The sequence below is a fragment of the Amblyomma mixtum genome, chromosome 5, assembly GCF_055824585.1.
Source record: "Amblyomma mixtum isolate Tamu chromosome 5, ASM5582458v1, whole genome shotgun sequence".
Lineage (NCBI taxonomy): Eukaryota > Metazoa > Arthropoda > Arachnida > Ixodida > Ixodidae > Amblyomma > Amblyomma mixtum.
The window spans coordinates 146384216-146400169 of record NC_143016.1 but is presented as its reverse complement, the minus strand read 5'-3'; the positions used below and the strand labels follow the sequence as shown (position 1 = coordinate 146400169).

Genomic DNA, 15954 nt, shown 5'->3' with positions numbered 1-15954 from the left:
GAATTTGTTCCTTAAACCAGTTGGCAACTGGCCCCAGTTCAACTGGAAATTCGTTGTTCAAACCAGTCACTGGTGGTTCTTCAGGAAGCACGTCGTGTACGTACAGGCAGTGTAGTTCAGCAAAGCCAGTGAGCAATGTTGCACTTGCAAATTGCATGCCTGATGTGCCCAATGCTGGACTACGCTGCCTGCATGTTCCCAACGCCTGTCCCTGAATGTTATGTGATGAAACCACAGTACGAAAAGATGCGTTCATACTTTACATTTATTTGCTGCATAGTGCATTTAAAGTCTTGCACCTTCAAGGCGCCTCTTAGCCTTTATTGCGTCCTGAATCTTCTCCGTCAATATCGTAGTGAGGCTTTGTACTGCTGGTCCGACGTCCACCTGGTGCAACTCTCCCCAGTGGGACAAAGTTGCTGCAACAAAATAGCAAAATATCACACACTTGATAACGTACATTCATTAAAGTAGGCTCACCTTTAACAACCTCTACTTTCTCTGGGGTCAATGCCGGCTTTGGCAGCTCGCCTGTGCCCCGCTTTTTTGGCGCCAGCACTCCCGTCACACTTCTGGCCGCAAGGCCAGCTTGGCCCCAAATACATTGTGCGGTTTCTTTCACCACCAGCCGTGGTTTTGCAAGTTTCAGCACCCTTTTCGCCTGAGGGGCCTTAAGGCAAATCCCCTTTTGGAGGTGGAACTGCAAACATATACAGATGAAGCAAAAATGCATGCTTCATTTATTAACATCCAACCAGAAAGTGAGAAGGTTTATTTGATGTGTGACTGACGCAAATTACGGAACAGAAGTTATTGGCATCCAGAGAAATTGTAAACACACCATTTTCTCACTTGTTTCAGAGAAGTGTACTTCTTTATGCCTGCTACAATTAAGAGCTGAAATAAGATGAAGCCAGTACTCATGACATACCTTTCATGTGTGAGCTCATGCTTAAAGGTGCACTAAAGAGGATTCTGAGCTCGTATTTTTACCGCATACTCCAATATGTGCCAAGCATTTTTAGAAACTTCGAATCATTGTCCTATGCGGCTGATTTCACTATTAAATCGGAAAAAATGTTACGGCTCCCGCCTTCCTTTATTTTTTTTTTAACTGACATCCGAGAGTAGGAGCCAACCAGCACGTTGAGTGCCTTTCAGCTAGTCATATGATGGCTTCGCTTTCACTTTTATTGTTTTTCAGGCGTCCGTGAATAAATAGTTTCAGTTGCAAACATAGCCAAAAATTATGCCCATGGAATTAAAAATATACATAGAGTCTTTGCTTTCACAGATCACTTTACATATTACTACGTATCACTGCACTGATGGCAGGGCGGCAAACCGCCACGCGACTAGCTGAACAGCACTCCATGCGTTGGTCGACCCCACCTACTCTCGGAGGCAAGTTAAAAAAAAAAAACAAAGGCTGGGAGCTGCGACACCTAATCCGATTTAATAGGGAAATCAGCCACATAAGACAGTAATTCAAAGTCTCTAAGAATGCTTAGAGGATGTAGATCGACCTCCCGTGGTAAAAAATCACTGCTGCATATGCTCCCATTTAGACCACTATCAAATATAAATGTTTAAAAAAATTTCCTTCCAGGAGAATCTGGAAGCTTATTATTACTCCTTGCATTGCACTTGACAACAGTGCATGCCCTACAAGTGTAATAACATGCGTCATGCCCAATTTACAAAACAATAAGTACATACCGAACCATCCGATGTGTATGTGAAGTCTGGAGGGTTGGAGCCACTGGATGCTGAAACCAGAGCGAAAGAATTATGTGAAATTTTGAAAACTGGCACTCCTCATTCTGTATGCAGGGTTGGCAGAAAGGTATGTGCTTGTAACCATTCATAAAAAGTTCACTCACCTATTCCCGAGTGCTCCATTTCCTCTTGATCTGCAGCTGGCCCTGGCTGTGCAACATCAGCTGATAATAAAGAACAATGCTTCTCTGTAGCTTATAATGGCTACAGCAGACAGGCTTTGGTCCATAATGAATAATCAAAAGCTTCACTACAAGGCTATATACTTGAACTCACCCATCAGTGGATGCTCTGCTGCCAGAGCTGGCCCTGTTAGTACTGTGTGGACAGTAAATATAGAACAATGCATTTCAGTAAATTATAACAGTTACAGCAGACAGATTTTGGCTCACACCAAATCACTAGAGCTTAGAGCAACACAATAGCCTTGAACTCACCTGTCACTGGGTCCCTCATTCCTACAGATGCCTGTGGAGCCAGGTGTTGTGCTGGTAAAAAAATACAGAATGATGCATTTGAGTACATTAAATTGTTGCATAAGAAAATTCAAATAACCACTGACAAATGGTCTGGTCAGGATGTGTGCGCGCGCATGCACGCACGCTTTATTGAGCACTGTGCTTTACAGGTGAAGAGCAAAAAAAATAAATCTCACCTTCCACTGAAACTTCGGCACTGGCAGCAGGTTCCCAAGTGTCTGTGCACAGTAAAATTGAAGCATTAGTTTCAGTGTGCACTGTTGCACGTCTAGAAAAATGCATTAAACCTTCAAGCTGACCTGACTTATATCTGCCTTGCTAGCACATTTCCACATACTCTGAAATTGTTTACCAGAAGATGTAGCTTGAGTGAGCCAGCTAGATTTTTGAGATCCCAAGTTATAGTTACGAATGTGTTATGAATTATTCTGGTGTAAAATATATCAGAAGGCTTTGAACTATCCCATTCACTTGGAGTACAAGGTTACAATTTACAATGGAGGTCAGCTGTAACACATAAATCTACATCACAGTAAGTCTTCAAATAATTTTAGTCAATTGCCTTTTTCCAGTATATTAAGTGTGGCACTGTGAGCAAAAGAAAGTTGCCAAAAATGACAAATTTTCACTATCGTAATAAGTTTTGCCATTTTAAAAGCCAGCAGCTCTTGTGACATTAAAGAGAATAGCCTAAACGCTTCTTCTTAATGTTTGGGAAAAGCCAAAATCATATGGACAACTTTTTGCCTTGCCAGCACCCACAGTAAAGAAAGGCATTATACATACCAGAACCACAGTGGTCCACAGCAGGCATGGTGTTTTTTTCTGGCCAGTGCTGTTCCACTGTTGAAAGAATTTAAAACATTTTAACAAACTGTAAGCTTCTATGCCTCAATAAAAAAGCTACACGTTACTGAAGCAGCTTGCAGAACAGCAGCAAGAGTTCCAAGAACAAATATAAATGAAACTTTACTTACTGCTTAGGATTTTAGAGTTTATGAGCACCTGCTGTGCCCGAACTTGATCTTTCAGAAAAGAATTATCTTCCCGCAGCTCTCTGCAGAGTGCCTTCCAGTGTTTTAATTCTTTTTTCATTTGTCGCAGCTCCGCAGCAGACACCAGAGAGTCGTCCGTATCAGACGTGCTTGTAGAAGCCCGCCGCTTCTTGCTCTGCACATGTATTCACACACACACACACACACATATATCTACATACATACATACATACATACATAAAAGACAACAGCTTTAAAACCTTTTAGAATGAGAGTCGACATAACACTGCAGCAATACAGGGTACTCACAACTTCTTTGGTACCAGACATATTTTTCTGGTGTATCTGGCTGAGCTGCGTCTGAAGGATGGCCTCATAGCTGGCCTTCCTGGCTGCGGTCTGGTCCTTTTTTTTTTTTGCTGCCTGTAAATGAGCAATGCATCAAATGGCCATTAACTTTCGGAGAGCAGAGGCTTTGTAAAGTAAGGATAAATTGAGCAAGTAATTCATCTGCTTATAGGGGAAGGAAATTAACAAGATTATCATTTGTCAATGTTTTATCAGCAATATTTCTGTTAATAGTTGTATGGGTGCAAGACTTTGCCTGAAATTTTGTGCTTGTTTTAACATCAGACAGTGAAGCACGACCACAGAGTTAGCCTCACATCTTTTTCGGATTCGGATATGTGGCTTTCCCTTTGTGTCGGGCGGTCCTTACGGAGAAAAACCTCCGAAAGTGTCCTAGCCTATTTTGGAGTCTTCCTCGTCTTCATGGAGATTTCTCTCCACAATGTCAAACGACGTTTGGTTGTTTTCACCGCATCTGCCACGGCATCTGTCCCTCCGATATCTGCTCTTGCAATGGCAGCCGAATTGCCATCCAGTGGCCGGAGTGGCGGGAAACCAAGAGCCTGCGCAAAAAGGGTTCCAACCGGATGTTGTGGCTGAAGCACCGGACAGGTCAGAACTACGTGTTCGGCCGTCTCTTCCCCTTGTTGGCACACCACACATGTCACCTCCGCTTCGGTTGCGTCTTGCCTCTTGCATTTGGCCCACCAATCGTTTGGATTGGATTGGATTGGACTTGGGGCTTATCCCTTTGTAACGGGCGGACATTACACGAACGTCCTAGCCAACTTTGTGACGCTACGGCGAAGACTGTCCCGCCGTGTTGTCACCACCACCTAACGCTTCAGTCCACTCCTATTTTCAAGGCGGCGCTTTGTTGTTTCGACCGCCCTGGCCTTGGTAATGGCTTCCTGGTTGTTCATTTCACTGTCGCCCGCACCGCCCTCTGCCGGTTGCCCTGTGTCAAAACCTAGCGCCTGCGGAAGGGTACATCCACTCGGTTGGCAGGGGCCAACTTTCAATATACATGTTGCCAGGCTACAATACTACAAGGAAGAGGAAGCAGGATGACATAAGTTCTTCTGTTGCCCATTTTTCATTTCTTCCCTCATGTGCTGTGGTACCAGTGCTGTGCTGCCTCTCTACACGGCATGCTCGGCAGATAATTTACTACAAGCATGTGCCATATTTCTGTGGTCAACATTATGAATAATTTTTATTATATTTGCATTCCTTCGATGCAGAAATGTGCAAAGACCCTAGTTTTTAAAATCACGAGATTCCCATGCACATCAAACTGAAAAGTGTGAGGCTGCAAAACAACGCACCTGCTTCTTTCTGTGAGAGGAGGTGTCGTCCTCGGAGCTGCTGCACAGCGACTCCATATGCACCTTCGGTATGTGCACCCTTTTAGGGCACTGCAGCACTTCTTCTTCAGTATCTGCATCAGTGATTAGTGAACAGGCGGTGGCTACAGTTCCATCCATACGGAACAACAACTGAGCTTGACTCACTTCCAGGTGTAACAAAAACCACTCTCAATTACATGCAGATGAAACAGTTCGTAAGTCCCTTTACAAAAAAAGCCCTGCCCATTTTGGACCAAATGGCAAACAAAGACTAAAATTTGGTATATTATATATGCACAATACAGCTATAGATAAGCACGGAAAATTTTGGTGGAACGCTTGGCAACCTATGACAACGAACTGAACCTAAGCGCGAAATGTAATACAGTCATGGAAACAAAATACGAGAGATGCAATATAGAAAACAATATAGCAAACATGCAGACAGTTTGTATGTACCCTAGCCGAGAAGTGCGAGCTAGGACAGTAAACGCTGCCGTTTGGGCGGAACGTTGTAAAGTACCATCGTGAGCAAAATTATGAGAGACCCCTGCGAGCGCGTGCCGTCGATCATGCCGAACTGCACGCGGACGTCATTTGACAAAGCGGTGTCGAGACCGGCGCAGTCCGCCGCCTAATGAAGCACTTCGGCCCAGTGTGTCGGCCTCGGGGGAATGTTTAGTCAGATGACGCCCGCATGCAGTTCGGCATTTCCCGGCACGAGCTAGGGGTCTCTTAATTTTACTCACGATGGTACGTACAGTCGTGAGCATAAAAACTTTTTGCACTTTACTAATTTTGGAATGACCTTTGGATACTATGCGCAACAGGAAAGCTAGAAAACAAAAAAAAAACGCTTCTCACACGTACTTATGAAGTAATCCATAAATTAATGCTTGTTCCCCCCTCATATTGCTCACGACCGTACGTGCGAATTGTAAATACCGCAATGCCCTACGGCCCTACTTCGCAAAGGAACAGACTATATTGCTTACCGCCGAGCAGGAGGATTTGGGCAGAGTAGTGACCAGTGTTTTCTTTGTCATTTTTGTCCTCCCAGAACACCCGGTACACTGCTCTGTTGTCGAAATCCTTCTTGTCCGCAGGGCTGAAGGCACGTATTTTGTCCACGTGCACGACGTGTCTACGATTATCCTGGTCTTCCAGGAATCGGACTAGCGCGTACATTTCAGACACTTGCCGAAAACAATAAGCCAATGACTGAAAGAAATTAACAATTAATACTGGCGCCGAACCAAAAAAAAGCACCAATAAGTGAAAAAACTGCAGCCGTCACGCGAGCTCTAGGCACTATAAGCTGGTTGTGGATATGGATATGACTGCGGCTATGAACTTTTAAAACAGCCGCCAGAAGCCGCAGCCGGTCCTAGCGGAAAAGCACCTAATAATACATTCCAAAATAAATATTCCATGCTTGCACTGAAAATGCGTCATCGTTGAACGTACACAAACTACCTTGAAGCGTATAAATATGGGATAGACCCGTAGTATAGAGCTATAGTATAGAGTTAATATTGATAAGTCGCATACTGTAGCAAGCTCAATCCGAATCCAGAGACATTGTTTACACCCATGCTTGCTACATTCCTCCGTTTCTCACATCTTTCCTCGGACCGTAGTATGTGATAAACGACTTTCCTCCGAGTGACGAGCATTGATTCGTGACGTGGCCAAAATGTCGAAACCGCCCAAGCAGCGAAAGCTCTACTTGGAGCCGTCTTTTGATGGAGACAGCCTGCCGAGGAGCACACAGTACAAGATGTGCCCGAACAAAACCAGCGCGGAAAGCGACGTGGCCAACGAGCCTTATGAAGCTCCTCACAGCTTGCTTGAGGAAGAAGACTATGCAAATGAAGACTGTGGTCCTGAAGAGCGTGACGGATGCACGCCACCTCCTCAATCTGATTTCTCACCGCAAGACATTGTGACACTGGTGATGGACTTCGCGGTCACTCATGGTCTTTCGTGGACACAGGTGGAGCATTTAATGAAGCTCATGAGTTTTATTATGAGAAGAAGCGACCTTCCAGATTCAAAGTTTCTTTTCAAGAAGTTTGCTGGAATATCCCAGGAAAGTATGACTTTCCATTTGTACTGCCCAGACTGTATGTCGGTCCTAGGCGAATGTGACGGGGACCTCAAGAAGAGGAAAGAGCTAGAACTTACATGTGTGCAGTGCAAACACATGCGCGCCGCCGATGCCCTAATTGAGCAGGGTGCTTTTTTTGTCAGCCTCCCAGTGATGCAGCAGCTGAATTCAGTCCTGTCATCCAAAGAAACATCTAGGTCACTGAAAACGTCGCTACAAAAAATATCCGAACGACCTGCCTCATGTTCCAAGCGTGATATCACAGACGGGGACTTGTACTGCCAGCAGCGCAAGGAGCTGAAACTCAATGACATGGACATTTCTGTGACAGTGAACTCTGATGGAAGTCCGGTTTTTAACTCTTCCAAGTTTTCGATTTGGCCTGTCCAGATGACAATCAACGAGCTGCCTCCAGCACAACGATTAAAGAATTCTATTGTTGCCATGCTCTGGTATGGTCAGCGTCACCCAGACATGACAATGGTTCTGCAGGTGTTCTCTAAGCAGATGAATGCACTTGCTGAGACTGGAGTGGAGTGGATGGTCGACGGAGAAGTCTACAAATCAAAGGTGGGGACTCAAAATTTTTTGGAAGACATCTATCAATTTGCTGCATCACTACCACATGCATGCATAATTAGATTAAATATAAAAATATGGCATCTAATATTTATATAATGTTAGCAAAATGGTGCAAAACTTAATTTTCAGCTGCCTTAATATGGAGGACCTTTTGGTACTGATAGGTTAACAATAACAATTAACCAAACAAGGGCAGTAAAAATTAATAGAATGAGGGAAGACGCAGAACCTCCGACACACTGAGAAATGTGACTGCTACATACCCACAGTACAACTATTTGCATCGTCATGAACTCGTAATTGCTTCTACAATGACTCTTGAGAGTTGTTGTTGACTTGTAGGCAGCTGTCAGGATGGTTTTGAAAAATACACCATACGCCACTAACTACTACCAACTTTGTACGCCCGTAAAAAGGGCTGCAGGTTTTGCAGGCGATGTCCACATATGGCCTTCAGCCAAAACTTTCATAAGCCTGTTTTGTGCCAAAGAATTTCACAAGTTTGCTTTTGTCAATATTACAGGTATACTGCTTCAGTGCTTCCGCTGATGCCCCTGCTAGAGCCCTGATGCAGAACATGGTCCAGTATAATGGCTATTTTGGGTGCAGCTGGTGTTTACATCCGGGCAAGTCCGTTGAAGGTAGGAAGATATAGCTGTACACGCTCTATAATCGGAGATGGTTGTTGCTTCAATCCCTCTGTCTGTAGATGCGAGAGAGTACCAATAAATGGGTTGTGAAGTCCTCATCAAATGAGTTGCACAGACTGAGGTGCATGTAAATTACTGCTCATGCAAAATGCTAATCAAGCAGGACTTTTTGCTGGGCTAGTTGGTCCATTCTGACATGTGAAACAGCGCGAAAGAAGGAAGCCCGAAGGCAAAATGAAGATTCAGCACTCTTTCCTCTCCCTTCTTCGTTTCGCCTTCGGGTTTCTTCTTTTGCGCTGTTGCACGTATGTCAGAATGCTACTTCATTTCTCTCTGGGTGTGTGCTTGATGTCATTATTTTTTGTTATGTTTTCAAAACATGCACCTTGAGTTTCCTCATAAAAGGTCTTTTTCAACCTGCTGTTGCTTGTATATACCTTGGTACTAACTGAATGCATAGACACTTTCAATAAGGAAGGGAAGGGAGCATTTTTTTTATCTGTATCTGTGAGTGCACACGTGACAGTCTAAACAATGTGACCTTTGTTTTATTTCCCACAGATATTGTGCAGAACAGATCTGGTTTAGGTGGTTCATTGACTTCTGCTCTCTGCCTAACACAGATTTATGCGTTGCAACAGGAGCATGCTGAAATGGTTTTTGTATGTGTAGGTGTTGTCCTAGCCTGGCAAGACTAGCAGTATTTTGTTAGGGGCGTTGCATGTGATGCATAGTCAGCCATATTTTGCGCTTTTTGTGTTGGGAACTTTTGCAGAAATGTGTTGCAATAGTAGTGTTCAGGAAACATTGAGCATGTCTCGTCTCTTACTGCTGAATAGGCCAGAGATGACTGGGATTTGTGAAAATGCTTTACTTCTGGTGTACCAAATATTTCCATATGAAGTGCTTTGCATCGCATGCTTGTCTCATTACCAGGTAGATAGCAGTGCCTTTATGCACGCACACAATCTGATGTTTCAGGCAGTTCTTTCAGGAGGCCTCGTGCATATTTTTTTTTACCCTGGACCCCTTGCTGTTTACTTTTCTGATGTCATTTAAATGGCTATCGCTCTTTATAAGCTTTGAAATTTCTGTTGCGCTACACAGCTTTACAAGGTATTTCCAAGTTCATCTCAGTTAGGGAGCCTGTTACAGTTACTATGCAATGATGCAGAACAGGTGTCTACAGATGTGCATATTTCTTTATATGTTCAGTACACCCACTGAAATATTACTCTAATTCACTTGACTGTTGTTTCTTCATTACATTTATTTGATAGGTACAGTCAAGTACCCTATCAGTGCTGAAGCAGTGCCTGACAGGACGAAAGCTGGTGTGCTGGAAGATATGGCTGAGGCAGTCAGAATAGAAGAATATGTTCAAGGGGTGAAAGGGCCATCCCCGCTGATCAACCTGCTTGGGTTCGACATTGTATGGAGTTTTAGCCCGGACTACATGCACTGTGTGCTGCTTGGTGTGGCACGCCAGTTTATGGAGTTGTGGCTATCAAATGTTGGCACTCCATACTACATAGGATCGCCACAACTACTTAAAGAGATTGATGAGCGGCTGTGCCGCATCAAGCCGCCACAGTGCATGACACGCCTGCCCAGATCTATCCTTCTGCGAAAATTTTGGAAGGCTACTGAGTGGCAGCAGTGGCTGTTGTACTTCTGCTTGATCTGTTTGGACGGCATCTTGCCAACTAAGTATTTTGAACATTTTAGCTCGCTTGTGAAGGGAATATACCTCCTCCTGCAGGATGAAGTGTCTCTCAGTGCCATTGCCAAAAGCACTGAGCACTTAGTGCAATTTGTTGTTGGTGTACAGTTCCTTTACTCAGACAAGGAAATGACTTCAAATGTGCACTCACTACTACATCTAGCAAAAAGTGCTATTTTGCAAGGGCCACTCTGGGCACATTCTTGTTTTGGGTTTGAATCGGGCATGGGAAAGCTGAAGGGCCTGATCACTTCAGCTAAAGGGGTGCCCCATCAAGTGACAAGCCGGGTAGTAATGGCCCATAAAGTGCATGCATACAAAGATTCTGCAAGCCCTCAAGTCAGAGAGTTTCTGCAGTGCGCTAAAACATCGAAAAGAGAGCCTATAGTCCTCGGTAAACCAAAGATTGTGGATGGGTCTATCTTAAAATTATTTGAAAATCACATCCCCTATGAAATCACTGGCCCTGTTGAGGAACATGACAGAGTTCGTATCTCTGGGCATGTGTTCCACAGTGAACAATACCGAAGGCCTGAAAAAACTGACTGTACAGCTGTGCGAATGCCCAACAATGTGTCTGCAAGGATACAGCACATTGTGTCAGTTGGTTGCAGTGACAAGACAAGAGTATACATTGTGACTCAAAACTATGCTGCTGCTTCATGTTTTGGTACCACACATATTAATAGAGTTGAAAGGTGGGGTGCACAGAAAGTTATAGAAATAGATAGAAATGCAACTCCATGTCTTTGGATTGAATGCAAGGGCAGCCATTTTTTTTGCAACCTTGTTAACCGTTTCCTGTCATAAATTTGTGCACTTCTGAAATTTTGCATCTCGTTAATGATATAACTTTACTGCTTGTTTTGGTTGGTTTACGGGGTACGGATGTCCCAAAGCGACTAAGGCTATGAGAGATTCCGTAGTGGAGGGCTCCGGAAATTTCGACCACCTGGGGTTCTTTGACGTGCACTGACATCGCATAGTACACGGGCCTCTAGAATTTCTCCTCCAAAGAAATTCAACCGCCGTGGCCGGGATCGAACCCGCGTCTTTCACGTCAGCAGCCGAGCACCATAACCACTCAGCCACCGCGGTGGCTCATTAAAAGGATGAGGTGGTTTAGTTTATCGAGTTTAACGTCCCAAAGCTACTTGGGTTAGGGACTCCATAGTGAAGCGCTGCTGTAGTGTAGTGTAGTCTTCGAAGGTGCTGCGTCGCGAACGGCTAGCGGTACGCCTCGGTTCAGTCCAGAGGCAGCGATCAGTCCCAGCGGCAGCGATCAGCGCACACGCACGAGCATCGGCGCCGCTGTCTTCGTCCTCTTCTTCCTTACGCCAGCCGCTCAAGGTTCGGGAGCCGAAGGCCTGTCTTACAACTTCCCCCGGGCGAAAAAGCGCCATCCTGGCAGCCTAGGGAGATGTGACAACGACGGGGTCGTAGCATGGTTTGAGGCAGTTCATGTGGACAATTTCACGGCCTCGGCGACGACGATCAGTAGACGGTGTAAGGGGTTCGGTGATGTAATTGACGGGGGATGTCTGCTTAAGAATGCGGTAGGGGCCCTGGTACTTGCTGAGAAGTTTGGAGGAAAGGCCGGGACTTGAGGAAGGAACCCAGAGCCAGACCAAAGAGCCAGGAAGATAAGTGGGAAGTAGTGCAGAGGGATCACGGGTGCTTTTCTGCTGCTGCTGGGAGCGTGAAGTGAAAGACCGGGCAAGCTGGCGGCATTCTTCGGCATAAGTGGCGGCTTGAGAAAGAGTCGTAAATTCAGAAGCATCAGGGCGGTAAGGGAGAATGGTGTCCATTGTGCAAGAAGGCTCACGGCCATAGAGGAGAAAGTATGGAGAGAATCCGGTGGTGGCTTGAGTAGCGGAGTTATAAGCATAGGTGACGAAAGGTAGAATGCGGTCCCAGTTACAGTATCGGAAGCCACATACATGACCAGCATGTCGCCAAGAATGCGGCTAAAACGCTCAACTAGGCCATTTGTCTGCGGATGGTAGGCAGAGGTGGTGCGGTGAACGATGTTGCATTTCCGAAGGAGAGCTTCGACAACTTCAGACAGAAAGGCTGGACCTCGATCACTCAGCAACTCTTTGGGAGCACCATGGCGAAGAACGATGCGATGGAGGATGAAGGATGCAATGTCGTGGGCTGTACCAGATGGCAAAGGCGACGTTTCGGCTTACCGGGTAAGGTGATCGATGGCGACGATGATCCAGCGGTTGCCGGCTGATGTGCTGGGAAGAGGGCCGTAGAGGTCGATGCCAACACGCTCGAAGGGCTGCGCTGGGCAAGGCAGCGGTTGCAAAGGAGCGGCGGGTTGGCAAGGTGGGTTTTTTCGGCGCTGGCATGCGGGGCACGACTGGACGAACCTGCGCACATAACGGTACATCCCACGCCAGTAGTACCGATGTCGTAGGCGGGTGAAGGTCTTCAAGAAGCCGGCATGAGCACACTGGGGATCATCGTGGTAGGAAGAGCTAATGAAGGAGCGCAGGTGGGTCGGAATGACAAGCAGCCACTTGCGACCATCCGGAAGGTAGTTCCGACGGTAAAGAAGCGCGTCTCTGATGGCGAAATGGTGGGACTGACGACGCAGAGCACGGGAAGGAGGTCAAGGCGATTGGCCAGATAAGAAGTCCAAGAGGCAAGCGATCCATGGGTCTTTGCGTTGCTCGGAAGGCATATCAGCGGGCTCAAACGTCAGAGAATACAGGGTGCAGATAGAAGATGCTTCCTCAGACGGCAGAGGGGAACGTGAGAGGGCATCAGCATCCGCATGTTTACGGCCGGAACGATAGACCACGCGGATGTCGTACTCTTGAAGCCGCAGAGACCAGCGCGCCAGGCGACCAGAGGGATCTTTCAAAAACGACAACCAGCAGAGGGCGTGGTGATCGGTGACAACGTCAAAAGGGCGTCCGTACAAGTAAGGGCGGAATTTGACTATCGCCCACAGGATAGCTAAACACTCCTTCTCAGTGACAGAATAGTTCGCTTCAGCTTTTGTGAGTGTCCGGCTGGCGTAAGCAACAACATATTCGTCAAAGCCAGGCTTGCGCTGCGCGAGGACTGCATCGAGGCCGACGCCGCTGGCATCGGTGTGCAGTCCCGTCGGAGAACGAGGGTCGAAATGGCGCAGAATTGGCGGAGTGGTCAAGAGGCGACGGAGTGTCGTAAAGGCTTCATCCGCGTATGTTAAAGGAGCTGTGATCAGTGGCTGCTGAGGAGGTGGAGGAGGAGAGGGCAGTACCTCGGCGACCTGCTCCTGTATTACACGCTGGATGTTGGGAGTGAGCGGCGGCGCAGGAGTAGGTAGGCTGGTTGACAAGCACAGCTGGCGGGCGACTTCCTCACGGACGAAATGCTGAATGTGCTGGAGGAGCGCCTGATGGTCTAGAGCACCGTCCCGGGGAAGAGTCAAGCTGGAAATATTTGCCTCTTGAAAGCCGGCTCGGCGGGTCGAAAGGCGCTGTTTGCGCAGCTCATCGAAGCTTTGGCAGTGGCTTATCACGTCGGAGACAGACTGGGGATTCTTCGCGACGAGCATCTGAAAGGCGTCATTATCAATGCCTTTCAGAATATTTCGGATCTTGTCTGCCTCACTCTTGGAAGCGTTGATGCGTTTGCAGAGATCGACTACATCTTCGATGTAGCTCGTAAGGTTTTCGCCGCTTTGTTGTGCACGACTGCGCAAGCGTTGCTCGGCACAAAGCTTACGCACAGCGGGACGGCCGAAGACCTCCGTAAGGCTGGTTTTCAGTTCCGCCCAGCTGGAGATGTCCGCTTCGTGGTCGCGGAACCATAGATTGGCAACGTCGCTTAAATAAAATATAACGTTGGTAAGCTTGACGCTGTCGTCCAACTTGCTATACGCGCTTACGCGTTCATAGGAGGCCAACCAATCCTCCACATCGGTGTCATCCGTGCTGCTGAAGATCGTGGGGTCGCGCTGACGGACGGCACCAGAACAGATGACAGCAGGGCCAGCAGGCTGAGCAGGTTGGGCCGGGGGGTCGGGCATCGTGGTAGAGCCTGTAAGCCTGGGCATGGTGGCGTCTCTCGATGGTGAGAGCAGACAGCACCTCCATCAAGTGTAGTGTAGTCTTCGAAAGCGCTGCGTCGCGAACGGCTAGCGGTATGCCTCGGTTCAGTCCAGAGGCAGCGATCAGTCCCAGCGGCAGCGATCAGCGCACACGCACGAGCATCGACGCCGCTGTCTTCGTCCTCTTCTTCCTTACGCCAGCCGCTCAAGGTTCGGGAGCCGAAGGCCTGTTTTACACTGCAGATAATTTTGACCACCTGAGGTTCTCTAACATGCACTGATATAGCATAGTACATGGGCACCTTTCGTTTACCTCCACCGAAACATTGCTGCGACAGCTGGATTTGAATCCAGATCCCCCCCCCCAGTAGTCGAACGCACTAACCACAATTACCGCAGCGGGATGAAAGAGAATACTGATCAGAAGGATGCCATGCGTGTTTCATGACATTATTACCTTGTTCAGTACCTTACCAAATGAAAGTGCATGCTTGAGAAATAAAACTGTTCTCCGCCAGGTAGTTACGTGCAGTGACCTGAACGCTCTGCGTTTGCTACCTCGGACGATGAACAGCTGTACGCCCCCACTCCAGCTGTTTTGTGCTTTGTGTCGTGCGCGTGTGATTGAACAGTGATCTCCCAGATCTCCATGCGCGTGCGACCTGTATATATGTATATGTTTACCCTGTAGATATGTAAATAGATTCATTGAAAGTGTACCCCTTCCCCTGTCCTTTCTACTGTCCCCTCATCCCTTTTCTTTCACTTCTACTCTCTGCCTGCTATCCTTTATTTCGCTGCCCCAGCTCAGGTGCTTCCAGTCGCGATAGCAGATGCCGGGGCAGCAAACATTCTTTTACCTTCCATATCAAATGTTCAATAAATAACCACTTCATAAATGATATGCTGTTTTGTTTTCATCTCTGCTGCCCTAGCCACGAATGCATCAAGTGCTCATTGCAGTTATAAACCACACAAACACACACACATGACCTTATACTATCATATTTCAGTATGGCTTTCGTAACATATAACTTACGGAGAGCACGGAGTTAGTCATGTGCAGGGTATTGGGAAAAGGGTGAATGAATTGCTCAGTTTTGGAGACTTCACCAAGTAAAACAGCTACATATGTCGCATACTTCGGATGCAGATTTGCTATAGAGGTGAAAAGAATCATAATTTTTTAGTTGAGCTGCTTCGCAGCTGCTCTTCCACTGCAAGATTTTGGTACTTTGTGCAGCAGGAATGAACCTGACCGAGTCTAAATGGGACTTCTCTTAACTGAAAATCGCTTCTCCACAAGACCAATTTCCCCGCATTTGGTCCGAGTTGTTATCAGCCACTTCCCTGTTGTCTCCCAACTGGGAATGCACAGCAAGTTATGCAAAACAGTCGAACGAGTGAGCGTAAAAATATGACGTGCCGCTAATGCGTTAGAATATTTTCACTACAATTGCAAAAACTGCATAAAATACAATTCAATGAGCGAACTGAGAGCGCACCTAGAAAGGTCGCGATTCCAGCCAATGAGAACGACTTGTAGTCCTAATTTGTGCTGACAGGTCATCTTCGCCGAGTAGTAAAAGCAAGAAAACTGTCTTCCTTTAGCTCCATCAAGGAAATAATTGTTGAACAATCTCGCCAGCAATAATAAGCGAAAAATTAATTCTATTTCATGGTTCTTCAAACACAGCGTTCCCACGGAACATATGATGAGAAATCGCAAACATCGTCCATGCGACCATTGCCGCCATGGCTGCCCTAGCTCATGTGGAGTGTGCGAGACTGACTCACAGCATGTCGCGGCAGTCACAGCCTCAGAAATAGAAGTTCATTTCGGTGGTTGGGCAGTTATAAATAAATAACTATAATGTCAGCCTGCCCG

The 15954-nt window shown here is 46.7% G+C and overlaps 3 protein-coding genes across 4 annotated transcripts in view; 2 read left to right on the top strand and 1 right to left on the bottom strand.

Moving 5' to 3' along the window:
- Window positions 1–15954, top strand: part of LOC149344015 (uncharacterized) — a 65251-nt gene that overhangs the window by 2613 nt on the left and 46684 nt on the right. The gene's annotated exons all lie outside the window — the stretch shown is intronic.
- LOC149344017 (uncharacterized) lies at window positions 248–6425 on the bottom strand. The gene is made up of 12 exons (XM_089546130.1): window positions 5946–6425; window positions 4930–5042; window positions 3563–3676; window positions 3236–3428; window positions 3045–3101; window positions 2435–2476; window positions 2217–2267; window positions 2056–2097; window positions 1884–1943; window positions 1720–1769; window positions 481–700; window positions 248–419 (listed from the first exon to the last, which is right to left on the bottom strand). The coding sequence occupies exons 1-12, from the start codon at window positions 6136–6138 to the stop codon at window positions 286–288; spliced, it is 1269 nt and encodes a 422-aa protein (XP_089402256.1). The 5' UTR covers window positions 6139–6425; the 3' UTR covers window positions 248–285.
- Window positions 6339–14968, top strand: LOC149344016 (uncharacterized). Its single transcript, XM_089546129.1, has 3 exons — window positions 6339–7630; window positions 8166–8283; window positions 9573–14968. Exons 1-3 carry the CDS (start codon window positions 6647–6649, stop codon window positions 10823–10825), a joined length of 2355 nt encoding a protein of 784 aa, XP_089402255.1. The 5' UTR covers window positions 6339–6646; the 3' UTR covers window positions 10826–14968.